Here is a 16,973-nt window from a genome sequence, read left to right on the forward strand (position 1 = left end):
GTGAGGTCTGCGTGTCTCTCCCAGTAATATAGGCTGGATGTGAGGTCTGTGTGTCTCTCCCAGTAATACAGGCTGGAAGTGAGGTCTGTGTGTCTCTCCCAGTAATACAGGCTGCATGTGAGGTCTGTGTCTCTCTCTCCCAGTAATATAGGCTGGATGTGAGGTCTGTGTCTCTCTCTCCCAGTAATATAGGCTGGATGTGAGTACTACAGAGATAAATCATTTCCAAGGCTCCAGAGAGAGATGATTCTATTCTTTCATTGATCCAAAATGCATCACAAAAGCAACGTTTTGGCCAGCATGTGGCCTTTTCCAAGCATAAACAAAATGTCTGGTACAGCTCTGAAATTGCTGGTAACTCGGTGAGAAGTTGCCCCAAGGAAGCACAGAACCTGGGGAGTGGTGCAAAGGGAACTACTATTACAGACACTTCCAATAATACAGGCTGGATGTGAGGTCTGTGTGTCTCTCCCAGTAATATAGGCTGGATGTGAGGTCTGTGTGTCTCTCCTAGTAATACAGGCTGGATGTGAGGTCTGTGTGTCTCTCCCAGTAATACAGGCTGGATGTGAGGTCTTTGTCTCTCTCTCCCAGTAATGTAGGCTGGATGTGAGGTATGTGTGTCTCTCCCAGTAATACAGGCTAGATTGGAGGTTTGTGTGTCTCTCCCAGTAATATAGACTGGATGTGAGTTCCGTGTCTCTCCCAGTAATATAGGCTGGATGTGAGCTCTGCGTGTCTCTCCCAGTAATATAGGCTGGATGTGAGCTCTGCGTGTCTCTCCAAGTAATATAGGCTGGATGTGAGCTCTGCGTGTCTCTCTCAGTAATATAGGCTGGATGTGAGGTCTGTGTGCCTCTCCCAGTAATATAGGCTGGATGTTAGGTCTGTGTGTCTCTCCCAGTAATATAGGCTGGATGTGAGGTCTGCGTTTCTCTCCCAGTAATATAGGCTGGATGTGAGGTCTGTGTGTCTCTCCCAGTAATACAGGCTGGAAGTGAGGTCTGTGTGTCTCTCCCAGTAATACAGGCTGGATGTGAGGTCTGTGTCTCTCTCTCCCAGTAATATAGGCTGGATGTGAGGTCTGTGTCTCTCTCTCCCAGTAATATAGGCTGGATGTGAGTACTACAGAGATAAATCATTTCCAAGGCACCAGAGAGAGATGATTCTATTCTTTCATTGATCCAAAATGCATCACAAAAGCAACGTTTTGGCCAGCATGTGGCCTTTTCCAAGCATAAACAAAATGTCTGGTACAGCTCTGAAATTGCTGGTAACTCGGTGAGAAGTTGCCCCAAGGAAGCACAGAACCTGGGGAGTGGTGCAAAGGGAACTACTATTACAGACACTTCCAATAATACAGGCTGGATGTGAGGTCTGTGTGTCTCTCCCAGTAATATAGGCTGGATGTGAGGTCTGTGTGTCTCTCCTAGTAATACAGGCTGGATGTGAGGTCTGTGTGTCTCTCCCAGTAATACAGGCTGGATGTGAGGTCTTTGTCTCTCTCTCCCAGTAATGTAGGCTGGATGTGAGGTATGTGTGTCTCTCCCAGTAATACAGGCTAGATTGGAGGTTTGTGTGTCTGACGCGCCCCCTGGGCCATATTCTTTAGTGGGAATATCCGGAGCCGGATCAGATGGGGGTTGTAGTCTTCCGAGTGGCTGTGACCCGGTCCGTGCCCAGGGTGTCAAACTCAGTTGTATGTGGCAGTCCTACAGATGTTATAAGTTCTTTATTGTCGACTACGCCACCCGTTGTATTGCGGTCACTATGGCCGCCGCTGCAGCAGGGTCCGCTGAGGCTGATGGTGTAGGTGCAGCTTTTGGTGGTATATCCCCCAACGGGTGGGGTATAGCCTCAGGGGGTCAGGTGCAGAGGATGGGGGTTGTGGTGGTGCAGCATAGGTGTTAAAGGAAGACAGAGTCGGGTTGTGCAGTTTAGGGTATTTACTCACTGCTGATGTTCCGGTCACTCCAGCTTCAAGTGACCTCCCGAGCCGTGCTGCGTCCACCAGGTCCTGGATCCAGCCAACCCCCAAGCGAGTCCGGAGCGTGACCCTGAGCTCTCCTTCTGTCCTTTCTCTGGCCGTCCCCACTATTGATCCACCCAGGTCCAGCTCCCTCGGGCCTTCTGTTGGGTGACCCTTGGCCTTGGGTTCCCTGACCCTCCACGTGGTATGCCTTCGTGGTGGATATGGTGGGTGGCCGTGGCAGACGCTGCCCACGGCCTCCGGTCTCTGGCTGGGGTGTGTTTTTTGCCCCCACCAGCTTGGGTTCCGGTACCCTGATGCCGACTCTTCACCCGTAGCTTGAATTTGGGCTCTCAGAGTCCTCTCTTTGTCCCCTCTCTGGGTCTTTCCTTCTTTCTCCTCTCTCTCTCTCTCCAGGGCTGCTCTGCTCCTCTTCCTCTGGCTTCTCTGCAAAGACTCACAGACTGACTGACCCTGTTCTCTGATGGTGCCCACCTTATATACACCCTCTATGTGTGAGCTCAGGTGACCAGCACCCAATGAGCTCCTATCTTTACCCAGGCTGCTCCCCCTATCTGCCCCTACACTACTTGGGATGTACCACCCCCCTCCCACTCCAGCCAGGAACAGACTCGGTCGTACCTGCACATTTCTAAGTGGGAGTACCGTCGGTCTGCTCCTCGGAAATGGGATGTGTGTAGTGCATGCAGCCTACCGAGCTCAGTTCCACACTCCATCCTTACCCGGGAGTGGAATATCACACCTCTGGGTTGAGGTGCAATACCCCTGTAGCAGCCGAATCCTCAGGGTGCTACATTCCCCCCTGGTAAATCACAGCACGTCCTCGGGCTGTAAGACAAAACATCCACAAACATACATTTTTTTTTTTTTCATAAACATAAACATAATAAAACATCATATAAAACTTTTCATATAATCATTCTCGTCGCCTCAGGCTCCTCCTCCGGTCACTGTGCAACGTGTGACCGGGTAAAGTGCGACAGTCTCTCTGGAAAACTGGTTTTCCTATAAAACCGGTAGGGGGCGCTTTAGGACGCGCAACTATTTACAGGGGTAGTGGCCGCTCTCAGTCCTCGGCCAGGTAATGGGAATAGGGATGACCGCTCTCAGTCCTCGGTCAGTGGGATTTAGGGGTTAAACGGGTAACAGTTCACACTTGCTGGTCCCAACGGGGACTATATTAGCAGCAGTAACAGTTTCAGTTTCAGTTTATGGTGCCCCGACGGGCAACTATATACAGCTCCTGCTTCGCTGTACTTAACGACGGCGTCCTCCTGCTCTTTCTTTATTGTTACCTTTGGCTCTAGTTTCAGACCCGTCCAGGCACGTACGCTGGGCGTACAGGTCCTCTCCCAGATGCGGCACTCTTGGTCTTATGGGCGCGGTGGTGTTAGCGCCCGGGTCGCCCGGGCCTTGCGGCCAGGCCTGGGGTATCTGGAAGGTAAAGGGCACCGTAAGGACGGCGGCGCCCTGGGCTACTTGGCCCTGCGACCAGGCCGGGGGCTCCGCGGAGGTAGGGGGCGCTGTTGGTATTGCGGCGCCCGGGGGTACTAGGCCTTGCGACCAGGCTGGTGGTACTTCCTGCTTGGTCACGCCCGGGGTCGAGGCGTGTGACGTCACAGGGGTCGCGGCTGCGGTTTGAGGCCTAGTCTGCGGCGGTGACGTTGCAGCGACGGGCACGGCAGGATAGACTTCGGGCTCTGCGACGGGGAGCTGGGGCAGGTACGCGGTTTCCCGGTTTGGGGTATAGACGTCCCCTTTACCTGCCTCCACTCGTTCGGCTCCCTTCTCGGCGCCGTCTCCGGCCTTCAATCCTCCTGCGCCATCCTCAGAGGTGGTCTGTCTCCTCGTCTTGGGTGGCGTGCTCCGCTGACAGGTCTCGGTCTGCTGGGCCATCTCACGGCTCCACTCCGCCAACGTCTCTCGCTGCACCCGGGCCATCCTCCTTGCGAGGCCCTCCAGAGCGGTCTGCGCACACTCCCGGTCTCGGGGGAGCTGTGCTAGGACCTCCACTAGGCCTAGTGGGGTCGCTGTTTCCAGCAGGCTCCTGACCAACGGGTCGGTGCTGCTCTGCTCTCTTTCTGTTGTCTCCAGCAGGCTCCTGGCCAGCGGGCCGGTGCTGCTCTGCTCTCCCTCCTCTGTTTCTAGCAGGCTCCTGGCCAACGGGCCGGTGCTGCTCTGCTTTCTCGCCATCTCCGGGTAAGCTCCTCCGATATTCTTCTCCCGGCTTCTTGCCTCCGGGTGCGCTCGCTCTAGACTGCTCCAAGCGACACCCATCTTTGTTCTCTCCTTTCGTCTCCTCCCCCTTCGAGGGCGGTACCGGGGCCACTTGGTGACTGTCAGCTCCAGGGGCTGTTCTTTCACGCTGACAGACACCTCTAGCATCACAGTCTCTGTTGGTGGGGGCGGTTTCCACTTTTGGCGCCATTTTCGGTCCTGGCCCACGATGGGAGGTGGCCTCTCGCCACCCTCTGGCACGCCCATAATGGCGTCCGCTCTGACAAGGCGGGAAACCTTTGGAAATGGCGGGAATCGCTTCCCAGTGGCGGGAAACTCTGCAGATGGCGGGAAAAAGCTGTTAATGGCGGACAACCGGCGGGAATCGACCTGTGATGGAGTCCGATGGCGGGGACCCTCCGGAACCGGCAGGAGACTTCTTTTTGAGGTAAACTTGCACTTTTCTTCAGGCACGCAGTACCCGGGTGTTGCGGGCACGTAATCCTGCCGACTACGCCAAAGTTGACGCGCCCCCTGGGCCATATTCTTTAGTGGGAATATCCGGAGCCGGATCAGATGGGGGTTGTAGTCTTCCGAGTGGCTGTGACCCGGTCCGTGCCCAGGGTGTCAAACTCAGTTGTATGTGGCAGTCCTACAGATGTTATAAGTTCTTTATTGTCGACTACGCCACCCGTTGTATTGCGGTCACTATGGCCGCCGCTGCAGCAGGGTCCGCTGAGGCTGATGGTGTAGGTGCAGCTTTTGGTGGTATAACCCCCAACGGGTGGGGTATAGCCTCAGGGGGTCAGGTGCAGAGGATGGGGGTTGTGGTGGTGCAGCATAGGTGTTAAAGGAAGACAGAGTCGGGTTGTGCAGTTTAGGGTATTTACTCACTGCTGATGTTCCGGTCACTCCAGCTTCAAGTGACCTCCCGAGCCGTGCTGCGTCCACCAGGTCCTGGATCCAGCCAACCCCCAAGCGAGTCCGGAGCGTGACCCTGAGCTCTCCTTCTGTCCTTTCTCTGGCCGTCCCCACTATTGATCCACCCAGGTCCAGCTCCCTCGGGCCTTCTGTTGGGTGACCCTTGGCCTTGGGTTCCCTGACCCTCCACGTGGTATGCCTTCGTGGTGGATATGGTGGGTGGCCGTGGCAGACGCTGCCCACGGCCTCCGGTCTCTGGCTGGGGTGTGTTTTTTGCCCCCACCAGCTTGGGTTCCGGTACCCTGATGCCGACTCTTCACCCGTAGCTTGAATTTGGGCTCTCAGAGTCCTCTCTTTGTCCCCTCTCTGGGTCTTTCCTTCTTTCTCCTCTCTCTCTCTCTCCAGGGCTGCTCTGCTCCTCTTCCTCTGGCTTCTCTGCAAAGACTCACAGACTGACTGACCCTGTTCTCTGATGGTGCCCACCTTATATACACCCTCTATGTGTGAGCTCAGGTGACCAGCACCCAATGAGCTCCTATCTTTACCCAGGCTGCTCCCCCTATCTGCCCCTACACTACTTGGGATGTACCACCCCCCTCCCACTCCAGCCAGGAACAGACTCGGTCGTACCTGCACATTTCTAAGTGGGAGTACCGTCGGTCTGCTCCTCGGAAATGGGATGTGTGTAGTGCATGCAGCCTACCGAGCTCAGGTCCACACTCCATCCTTACCCGGGAGTGGAATATCACACCTCTGGGTTGAGGTGCAATACCCCTGTAGCAGCCGAATCCTCAGGGTGCTACATGTCTCTCCCAGTAATATAGACTGGATGTGAGTTCCGTGTCTCTCCCAGTAATATAGGCTGGATGTGAGCTCTGCGTGTCTCTCCCAGTAATATAGGCTGGATGTGAGCTCTGCGTGTCTCTCCCAGTAATATAGGCTGGATGTGAGCTCTGCGTGTCTCTCTCAGTAATATAGGCTGGATGTGAGGTCTGTGTGCCTCTCCCAGTAATATAGGCTGGATGTGTGCTCTGTGGGTCTCTCCCAGTAATATAGGCTGGATGTGAGCTCTGTGTGTCTCTCCCAGTAATAAAGGCTGGATGTGAGCTCTGCGTGTCTTTCCCAGAAATATAGGCTTGATGTGAGCTCTGCATGTCTCTCCCAGTAATATAGGCTGGATGTGAGGTCTGTGTGTCTCTCCCAGTAATTTAGGTGGGATGTGAGGTCTGAGTGTCTCTCCCAGTAATATAGGCTGGATGTGAGCTCTGTGTGTCTCTCCCAGTAATATAGGCTGGATGTGAGCTCTATGTGTCTCTCCCAGTAATATAGGCTGGATGTGAGGTCTGTGTCTCTCTCTCCCAGTAATACAGGCTGGATGTAAGGTCTGTGTTTCTCTCCCAGTAATACAGGCTGGTTGTGAGGTCTGTGTGTCTCTCCCAGTAATACAGGCTGGTTGTGAGGTCTGTGTGTCTCTCCCAGTAATACAGGCTGGATCTGAGGTCTGTGTGTCTCTCCCAGTAATACAGGCTGGATGTGAGTACTACAGAGACAAATCATTTCCAAGGCACCAGAGAGAGATGATTCTATTCTTTCATTGATCCAAAATGCATCACAAAAGCAATGTTTTGGCCAGCATGTGGCCTTTTCCAAGCATAAACAAAATGTCAGGTACAGCTCTGAAATTGCTAGTAACTTGGTGAGAAGTTGCCCCAAGGAAGCACAGAACCTGGGGAGTGGTGCAAAGGGAACTACTATTACAGACACATCCAATAATACAGGCTGGATGTGAGGTCTGTGTGTCTCTCCCAGTAATATAGGCTGAATGTGAGGTCTGTGTGTCTCTCCTAGTAATACAGGCTGGATGTGAGGTCTGTGTGTCTCTCCCAGTAATACAGGCTGGATGTGAGGTCTTTGTCTCTCTCTCCCAGTAATATAGGCTGGATGTGAGGTATGTGTGTCTCTCCCAGTAATACAGGCTAGATTGGAGGTTTGTGTGTCTCTCCCTGTAATATAGGCTGGATGTGAGCTCTGCGTGTCTCTCCCAGTAATATAGGCTGGATGTGAGCTCTGTGTGTCTCTCCCAGTAATATAGGCTGGATGTGAGCTCTGCGTGTCTCTCCCAGTAATATAGGCTGGATGTGAGCTCTGCGTGTCTCTCCCAGTAATATAGGCTGGATGAGAGCTCTGCGTGTCTCTCAGTGTAATATAGGCTGGATGTGAGGTCTGTGTGCCTCACCCAGTAATATAGGCTGGACGTGAGCTCTGTGTGTCTCTCCCAGTAATATAAGCTGGATGTGAGCTCTCTGTGTCTCTCCCAGTAATATAGGCTGGATGTAAGCTCTGCATGTCTCTCCCAGAAATATAGGCTTGATGTGAGCTCTGCGTGTCTCTCCCAGTAATATAGGCTGGATGTGAGGTCTGCGTGTCTCTCCCAGTAATATAGGCTGGATGTGAGGTCTGTGTACCTCTTCCAGTAATATAGGCTGGATGTGAGCTGTGTGTGTCTCTCCCAGTAATATAGGCTGGATGTGAGCTCTGTATGTCTCTCCCAGTAATATAGGCTGGATGTGAGCTCTGTGTGTCTCTCCCAGAAATATAGGCTTGATGTGAGCTCTGCGTGTCTCTCCCAGTAATAAAGGCTGGATGTGAGGTCTGTGTGTCTCTCCCAGTAATATAGGCTGGATGTGAGGTCTGAATATCTCCCCCAGTAATATAGGCTAGATGTGAGGTCTGCTTGTCTATCCCAGTAATATAGGCTACATGTGAGGTCTGTGTGTCTCTCCCAGTAATATAGGCTAGATGTGAGGTCTGTGTGTCTCTCCCAGTAATATAGGCTGGATGTGAGGTCTGTGTGTCTCTCCCAGTAATATAGGCTATATGTGAGGTCTGTGTGTCTCTCCCAGTAATATAGGCTAGATGTGAGGTCTGTGTGTCTCTCCCAGTAATATAGGCTAGATGTGAGGTCTGTGTGTCTCTCCCAGTAATATAGGCTAGATGTGAGGTCTGTGTGTCTCTCCCAGTAATATAGACTAGATGTGAGGTCTGTGTGTCTCTCCCAGTAATGTAGGCTGGATGTGAGGTCTGTGTGTCTCTCCCAGTAATATAGGCTGGATGTGAGGTCTGCGTGTCTCTCCCAGTAATATAGGCTGGATGTGAGGCCTGTGTCTCTCTCTCCCAGTAATACAGGCTGGATGTATGGTCTGTGTGTTTCTCCCAGTAATACAGGCTGGATGTGAGGTCTGTGTGTCTCTCCCAGTAATACAGGCTGGATGTGAGGTCTGTGTGTCTCTCCCAGTAATACAGGCCGGATGTGAGTACTACAGAGACAAATCATTTCCAAGGCACCAGAGAGAGATGATTCTATTCTTTTATTGATCCAAAATGCATCACAAAAGCAATGTTTTGGCCAGCATGTGGCCTTTTCCAAGCATAAACAAAATGTCTGGTACAGCTCTGAAATTGCTGGTAACTCGGTGAGAAGTTGCCCCAAGGAAGCACAGAACCTGGGGAGTGGTGCAAAGGGAACTACTATTACAGACACTTCCAATAATACAGGCTGGATGTGAGGTCTGTGTGTCTCTCCTAGTAATACAGGCTGGATGTGAGGTCTGTGTGTCTCTCCCAGTAATATAGGCTGGATGTGAGGTATGTGTGTCTCTCCCAGTAATACAGGCTAGATTGGAGGTTTGTGTGTCTCTCCCAGTAATATAGACTGGATGTGAGTTCCGTGTCTCTCCCAGTAATATAGGCTGGATGTGAGCTCTGCGTGTCTCTCCCAGTAATACAGGCTGGATGTGAGCTCTGCGTGTCTCTCCCAGTAATATAGGCTGGATGTGAGCTCTGCGTGTCTCTCCCAGTAATATAGGCTGGATGTGAGGTCTGTGTGCCTTTCCCAGTAATACAGGCTGGATGTGAGCTCTGTGTCTCTCTCCCGGTAATATAGGCTGGATGTGAGCTCTGTGTGTCTCTCCCAGTAATATAGGCTGGATGTGAGCTCTGCGTGTCTCTCCCAGAAATATAGGCTTGATGTGAGCTCTGCGTGTCTCTCCCAGTAATATAGGCTGGATGTGAGGTTTGTGTGTCTCTCCCAGTAATATAGGCTAGATGTGAGGTCTGTGTGTCTCTCCCAGTAATATAGGCTAGATGTGAGGTCTGTGTGTCTCTCCCAGTAATATAGGCTGGATGTGAGGTCTGTGTGCCTCTCCCAGTAATATAGGCTGGATGTGAGGTCTGTGTGCCTCTCCCAGTAATATAGGCTAGATGTAATGTTTGTGTGCCTCTCCCAGTAATATAGGCTGGATGTGAGGTCTGTATGTCTCTCCCAGTAATATAGGCTAGATGTGAGGTCTGTGTGTCTCTCCCAGTAATATAGGTTGGATGTGAGCTCTGTGTGTCTCTCCTAGTAATGCAGGCACAGCTTAGATCCTGCACTTGTCACCTCTCCATGTGCTTTCCTCCTCATTTGCAGCTTATTTTCTCAGCTCTGCATACGATTTTAGATACTTTCTCCCCTCTCCACTGCAGATCTATGTACAACCTTTGCCCCTCACTGCTGCTATCTCTAGCACTGAGAGAAGGGAGGGTACAGCAGAAAGAACAGTCAGAACCTGCAGCTCTGATTGATTAGTATCAGTTACGCAAATGAACTGACCTAGATAAAGGATTTATAGACACTCAGACAAATGGTAAACATTTTTTTAATGAAGGCTTGAAAGAAAATTGCTTAATGATTGATAAAAAAATAAAATCTGTGCATAGGTGTATATAGCCTTTAATGTATAGTATTAAGTGGCTGTAGTTGCTACTTATGACCTGTAGATGTCACTGTTGCAGCTATTTTCAATTAGGGACACAGTCACAATGGAGGAAGAAAGCCGGCGCTGCGGTGCTGCGTCTTGGAGTGGACCCAGTAGGGGACATGACCGTGTATTGATGGACGGACAAGGTCACTCTGCTGTGAACAGTGGTTGCGCATGCGCAATTCTCTCCATTGACCCATCAGACATTTGTGGCTTATTCTGGGGATGTCCCATAAACATCTGCGATGGGAATAAGAGTTTAACGCTCAAAAAAAGCAAATATCTGAATAAAAAAAGCATAAAAGATATTACATTACATTAACTAAAAAGAATCTATCGTGGTCGGATATTCTCGCTTTCTTTGTACGATCATTTTTATGACTTTTGAGGATGACACCGTGTGTAACTGTGCAGCGGCTCCTAGAAAAAAGAATAGAAAATTAGTTTAGTGGGGTTTTTTTCACTTTTATTAAAGGGGTTATTTACATGTATTTATTAGAAAGGTCCTTGACCACCACAGGCGACCGAGCAATTAGCAGCGATCTCCCTAAAAGTGTTCAATTTCCCTTCACTGCCCCCGCAGGGCAAATAAAGCATTACAAGTATCTCATAGGAATTAATGCATTGTATGGAGGTGTCAGGGGTCAGATGTTTCCCCTCTAACTAATAAGATTTTGGGAGCTGAAGAAGGAAGGAAGCGGAGGAAACTTATTTTTCTTTTATTTAGCTATTGTCTCCGTTTCCATTGAATATCGTGTTTCCTGGGCTGTTACCTTCTTTCCACAAGTCTTATTGTGTTTGTCCAGGAGGGTTTGGATACAAGAGCCGAAAGAGGGGTCCACGTCTCGGAAGTTTTTCAGCTTTAAAAAAGAAAAAAAAAGGACATAAGATTTAATCAGTAGGAAAGATACAGAAAACTTACACAAAAAAATGGGTATTGAAAAAAGTTTCCTTCCTCCAAAATTGATATTTAGGCAGCAATTCATTGGAGTTTTCAGCAAGATTCTGGAGTAAACCTGCTTGACCTGTAGTGCATTTATTGCGCAGCTCGCAGTTTTGTGACTCACAGTCCTGCCAACTCCGGCTACTATTTGAAAAGTGACCGGCACTTACCCGGAGGGGGTGAAAAAGTAGCTTCAATCACGACTTCTCCCTGCCAGGAGTGCATTTATTGTGATAACATGCGACCGCTGAACGATGTAATAAAAATTCACTGACACGCGCACTCTCATTTTTATGACTTTGGTTCTTCTTACTCCAAAACCAATGCGTTAGTGTCTGCGTCACCAAATAATCATCTGCGGTGTCTTACAGGATATGTCCGCTAATGAAGTTATTAAAATTCTTGCTCCTGGTGAGTACGGTCCAAGGGTAAGACGATAACTAAAAGACGATGACCACGATTGTACTTTTGGGTTTAAACCCTTTGAAAAGGGTTTTTTTGCTTTCCCCCTGGCTGCAGTTTGACTTAAAAATCATGGTTCTTCACTCGCCCTCCCCAGGTCCAGTGCTGAGTCTTTGTTGCTGCTCCCAGCGTCTGTTAGTGTCTGCAGCACTGCAACCAGTCAGCAGCTCTAAGCGGATCATGCCATCATCTTGGCTAGAGCCACTCAGTTCAATGATTGGTTACAGCGCTGTCTAAGCAGAGGATGGGGACTTAGTGCTGGACCAGTAGCGCAGCTACCGGGAGGCAGAGGGGGCGGTGGCCCGGGCCCCGCGCTCTCTGGGGCCCACCTGGAGCTATGCTAGTTTAACTGTATCGGGGCAGAGCAGGGACACTATATCCCTGCATTGCCCAGCGGCCGCTGTCGGGCCCTTGAGGAGGAGGGGGCCCCCGGGGCCAACATCATGCCCCCCCACCCGTGACCACAAGTTCAGTCACTGACGTCATCACTTGGCGCCCGCCCACTGTTCTGAGATGTGCGGGCGCTCGGAGCAGCAGGGGAACAAGGAGGAGAGGTGAGTATTGTGTTTATTATATTTTTTCCTATGGGGATGCATTATACTATAGTCTGCCTATGGGGGTGCATTATACTATAGTCTGCCTATGGGGTGCATTATACTATAGTCTGCCTATGGGGGTGCATTATACTATAGTCTGCCTATGGGGTGTATTATACTATAGTCTGCCTATGGGGGTGCATTATACTATAGTCTTCCTATGGGGGTGCATTATACTATATGGAGGCCTATGGGGTGCACTATACTATAGTCTGCCTATGGGGTGCATTATACTATAGTCTGTCTATGGGGGTGCATTATACTATATGGAGGCCTGTGGGGGTGCATTATACTATAGTCTGCCTATGGGGTGCATTACACTATAGTCTGTCTATGGGGGTTCATTATACTATAGAGGCCTATGGGGGTGCACTATACTATATGTAGGATATTTATACAGTGTGGGGGTTACAGTTGGGGTCATACAGTGTGGGAGACAATGTGGGGTCTTTGCACAGTGTGGGGACCATCATACAGTGTGGGAGATAATGTGGGGTTCATCATACAGTGTTGGAGCCATCAGTTTGGAGGCTACTAAAGGGTCAGTATACTGTGTGGGGGGTACTATACAGTGAGGGGGAATTATACTGTGTATAGGAGAGCATCATACTGTGTATAGGGGAGCTGTACAGGGGGGAGACTCAGGACATTATTAAATGTTAAGTGGGCACTTATCGTTATAGGGGAACTCAGGTTATTGTGACTGTCAAAGGGGCACACAGAGGGCACTATTACTTTATATGGGGCACAATGTGGGCACTGTTTTCTAGGGCACTAGCACACGGCATTACTATAGAGTTTGTTTTACCATCTAGATGGCACACAGCAGGTGCAGTAATAGAGACACATACGGCAGCGGCTCAGTATTGGGGAATCAGCAGGATGAGGTGTTTGTGCAGGTTGGGAATAGATGGGGACGGAGCCTGAAATGTAAGGAGTCAAATGTGTCTTTGTTGTGATCCCTGCAGACCTGAGACTCTGAGTCCTGGATGGAGAAGTCGTCGTGTTGGTCTGGGCCAGATGGAAAAGACGGTAATATCAGTGCTGGTCTTTGTATAGAGATTATTTTCAGTAACAGCGCTGTCCTCTGCTGAGGTTCTCCTACATCCACTATCTGGGTGCGCCACCATAGGTGTACTCAGGATTACCTGATTAGGAGCCCACTCAGATGTTTCGCCACCCCCTGAACCAACCGTGGGATGGGTATTGTGAAAACTGGAGGACAGACAGATCATGTTGCTCTTATCACAAGGCGGTCACTTACCGCTCTTTCTTGGATGAAGATCTGGGCGTCCTTCAAGTGCAGGGCCAGGTTTTCACACAGTCTCTGGCGTTCGGCTTCATTCAACGTTTTCTTGTAGAAATCTCTCACCTGCAACCAGACGTTGATGAGGTCACTGATGACGGCATAAAATTCATCCCAAACGATACCGATTGGGACTATTTTATTTTATCTTCATTTCTAAATGATTTTTTTATGTTTATTTTACATTTAAAAAAAAAACATTTTTTTTTTTTACTTTTCATGTTATTTTTTTAGTCCCCATAGGGGACTTGAACCTGCATTAGCTTGCACTATATACTGGATCAAGAAGTGGTGACGGGGGACTCAGGCCCTTGGTCTAGTATGGCAACCAAACGGCACCCCCTTGCCTGCATTGCATGGGAAGATAAGATGGGCACCACCATGCTTTAAACTGCAGCTCAGAACATTTCGAGCACTGGAAACCTTCAGTGAGAAAACTTTATGATCATGAATATATTAACTTTACCTCCCACATCACATTACAGCCCAGTGGGTTGCTTCAAGCCTTCCTGCTCACCTGAGACACGTTGTCTTCAGCGCTGCTGTCATGGCGGGCGATGTCTCCTGCGGTGCAGAACGACATTTCCTTGTGCTTCTGATCATGCTGGGGAGAACTGAAGCTGTTCGGGTAATAATTCGGGGTAGCACCTACAGAACAAAATAATTAAAAAAAAAATTAAATATCTCCTACAATGTAAGTAAGGACGTGATCTTTGGCTCTGATTGAATAACTGGGGTTAAAAAGATTGTCAAAAGTTAATTATGGTATTGTACAAAACGCATGGTAATGGGGAAGTGTAAAAGAAAACAAAAAACTCATGCCCCGGCTAAGAATGTGAGAACCGCCAGAAACAGCAGAAGCGCCGTCACCACCGCTGTCACCACCGCTGTCACCAGGCAAAGGCCAGTAGTACTGCCAAAGGTAGGTTACAATTAGCCTCCTAGAGTCCATCAAGTGTATTAGTGAGAAGGAAGCGAAGGGTGGTATGGAATATATGAGACATCACTTGTCTCAGGAGGATGATGTTACCTCTGACAGCGACACTGTCAGCGCAAAGGACCAAGAGGGATAATTTTTGGACCAGTTTTGCAATTTAAAAACATGAAGTGTAATAGTGCACTGTGTTGTTATTATTATTACACCATCCTTTTCTATGATGAGGTCACTTGGACATTGCTAAGGCTGGTGTTTGTGTTAAAGATGGTGAAAGAGGTCTGATACAGTTCTTGGAGACTTCGGAGGCGTCTTTTCAGGGCAGTTGGAGGCTTTTCAATATCGTGATTTGAAGCGAACAAATTTTCTGTGAATTGACTTTTAAAAAAAAAATAAAAATTGTTGAACCCGACAAATTCTAATTTTAAAAGATTAAATGAAGTCTACTAAGTATTCCTGATGTCGGCTCAAAGCCATTGAGGAGCCCGAGGATTATCAAGCAAAGTTTCCAAGTTGGGTGAGAACTTTTGTGAAGTTTCTTTTTATGATAGGGCAGGATGCTGATCAGGGAGTGTGAGAAGCAGCTGACAGCAGAGAGCGCAGCATGTGATCAATGAATCACAGGACAAACCTGATGACTGCCATGGAAGCCGAAAACAAGAAAAGGGTTCACACAAGAACACACATTATACGGGGGCACAGCCAGCGGTGTCAGAGGGACGCCAACAAGTCATAAGATACAAAGCTGGGATGACCATCTGAATCCTTCGCCCCAGGTGAAAGAAAAAAAAACCTATTCCTTATACCATGACTGTGCCCTTTTATTTCAAGTAAAGAGACTTTATATCCTCTTTATACATGTCACCATGTACGCTTCACAAAGTGATAGAACAAGTGGTTGTAAATGCAGAAGAATATGTTGGCGCTATTTAAATAAAATTATTATATGTTTTCTTCTACAGCAAAGATAAATGACTGCTATATTCTCTCTGACCACTAGGTGGTGCACAGAGTAAAATCCTCTGCATGGTTAGTTCATGTTTAGAGATGAGCGTTGTTCGACTCGAACTGTTCGCCAATCTCAAATTCGAGCTGTTTTGGGCGGTGTTCGAGCCGTTCGGCGAACACGAACGATTTGAGAAAAATTCGGCTGTTCGAGGTTATGTTCGATAACTGTTCGTGCACCAAAATCATAACTGGATTTTTTCTCAGTAATGATGAAAATTAATGTTAATACGCAGTTTGAGTGTACAGCGGGGCGGGGGGAGGGGCAGGGGATGGATCTCTGCAGGAACAATGAAGATCTCCATTTTTTTTTCTCTTTCCCGCATTTGCAGTGGGGAGGTGCAATCTGTCAGCCTATCAGCAGCGCACACACGGAGCGAAGTGCTTTTTTTCACACAAGCAAGGGCATGTGTCATTGGCAGTGTATGTCACATGTCCTTGCCCTATAAGACCAAGCCATTTTCCCTGTCGCCACCATTTTCTCACTGCTGCAGCTGCGTGTTGGACGGCACCGCTGTTGCTGTGTGCGCTATACCTTGTTAATTTCAAGCCAATTTTCGCACAAATCTACAGATAGCTTGGGAGTAGGGAATAGTTGTGATTGCAGTCCTTTTAAGGACTAGGTTACAGCATTTCCTACGACTTTTATCAGGCAGGTCTGTGCTCTTAAATAGATAGATTGTGGGAGTAAAGACTAATTGTAATTGCAGTCCTTTTCAGGACTAGGTTACATCAGTTCCTATCAGTTTTTGCCAGGCAGGTCTGTGCCAGTGCTGTGCAAGTTTTTTTCACAGCATTTGGCTGAATCTAGCAAAGCTAATCCTTTTTGGCCTATTGCAGAGTGTGTTAGTCAGTGGAGTAGCCTATCTGTGTTGCAAGATATAACACCTGTGTATAGAATACCAATTTTTTTACTGCACCTAGTGAAGTAAAATCTTTTGGGCATAGCATCATTCTATTAGTCCATCTATACTGACCTCCATCAGGTTGCAAATTGAATATAATTTTTTTCTGCATCTACCTCTGAAAAAATATTTGGCCTTCTAGCAGTGTGTGGGACTTGTTCTATTAGTCCATCTATACCAGGGGTCTCAAACACGCGGCCCGCGGGCCGCATGCGGCCCCTGAGGCTGCTTTATGCGGCCCGCAGGCACAGACCCCTTGATGATCCCGACCTGGTCCAGGAGGAGCCGCCGACAGCAGCGCTGCATTGCCGCACAGAGACTGTTTCCCAGCACTGCATTTCCAATGCCAGCCGCTGGCCAATCAGAGGCCAGCAGCTGATATCTGCGTGTCGGCGCAGCGAGTATGACGTCATTGCCATATGCAGATGTCAGCTGCTGGCCTCTGATTGGCCGGCGGCTGACATTGAAAATGCTGTGCTGGGAGACGGTCTCTGTGCGGCAATGCAGCGCTGCTGTCGGCGGCTCCTCCTGGACCAGGTCGGGATCGTCAAGGGGTCGGACTCTGTGGTGCCTGCGGCCACATCTGCAGGAAGGCCGCCGAGGGAACGGAGGACAGGTGAGAATCATCTTTTTTTTTTTGTGTGTGTGAAGAACAGCACAGGGGGCACATAGCCACAAGAGGGGACCTGGATGGGGCACATAGCCACAAGATGGGGACATGGATGGGGCACATAGCCACAAGATGGGGACCTGGATCGGGAACATTGCCACAGGATGGGGACCTGGATGGGGCACATAGCCACAAGATGGGGACCTGGATGGGGCACAGAGCCACAACATGGGGACCTGGATGGGGCACATAGCCACAGGATGGGGACCTGGATGGGGCACATAG

At 49.4% G+C, this 16,973-nt stretch overlaps 1 protein-coding gene across 2 annotated transcripts in view; it reads right to left on the minus strand.

Moving 5' to 3' along the window:
* Positions 1 to 9,809: 9,809 nt before the first annotated feature.
* LOC141174108 (catalase-like) overlaps positions 9,810 to 16,973 on the minus strand; it is a 49,109-nt gene continuing 41,945 nt past the window's right edge. For both annotated transcript variants that reach the window (XM_073658775.1, XM_073658776.1), the window contains exons 10-13: positions 13,752 to 13,882; positions 13,193 to 13,300; positions 10,701 to 10,787; positions 9,810 to 10,347 (exon numbers count right to left, since the gene is read on the minus strand). In XM_073658775.1, coding sequence (XP_073514876.1) covers positions 10,303 to 10,347; positions 10,701 to 10,787; positions 13,193 to 13,300; positions 13,752 to 13,882 — 371 coding nt within the window. In that variant the 3' untranslated portion in view covers positions 9,810 to 10,302. The remainder of the gene's footprint in view (positions 10,348 to 10,700; positions 10,788 to 13,192; positions 13,301 to 13,751; positions 13,883 to 16,973) is intronic.

Source organism: Phyllobates terribilis, unplaced genomic scaffold (assembly GCF_046119375.1).
Source record: "Phyllobates terribilis strain yellow unplaced genomic scaffold, ASM4611937v1 Scaffold_13__5_contigs__length_258822181, whole genome shotgun sequence".
NCBI lineage: Eukaryota > Metazoa > Chordata > Amphibia > Anura > Dendrobatidae > Phyllobates > Phyllobates terribilis.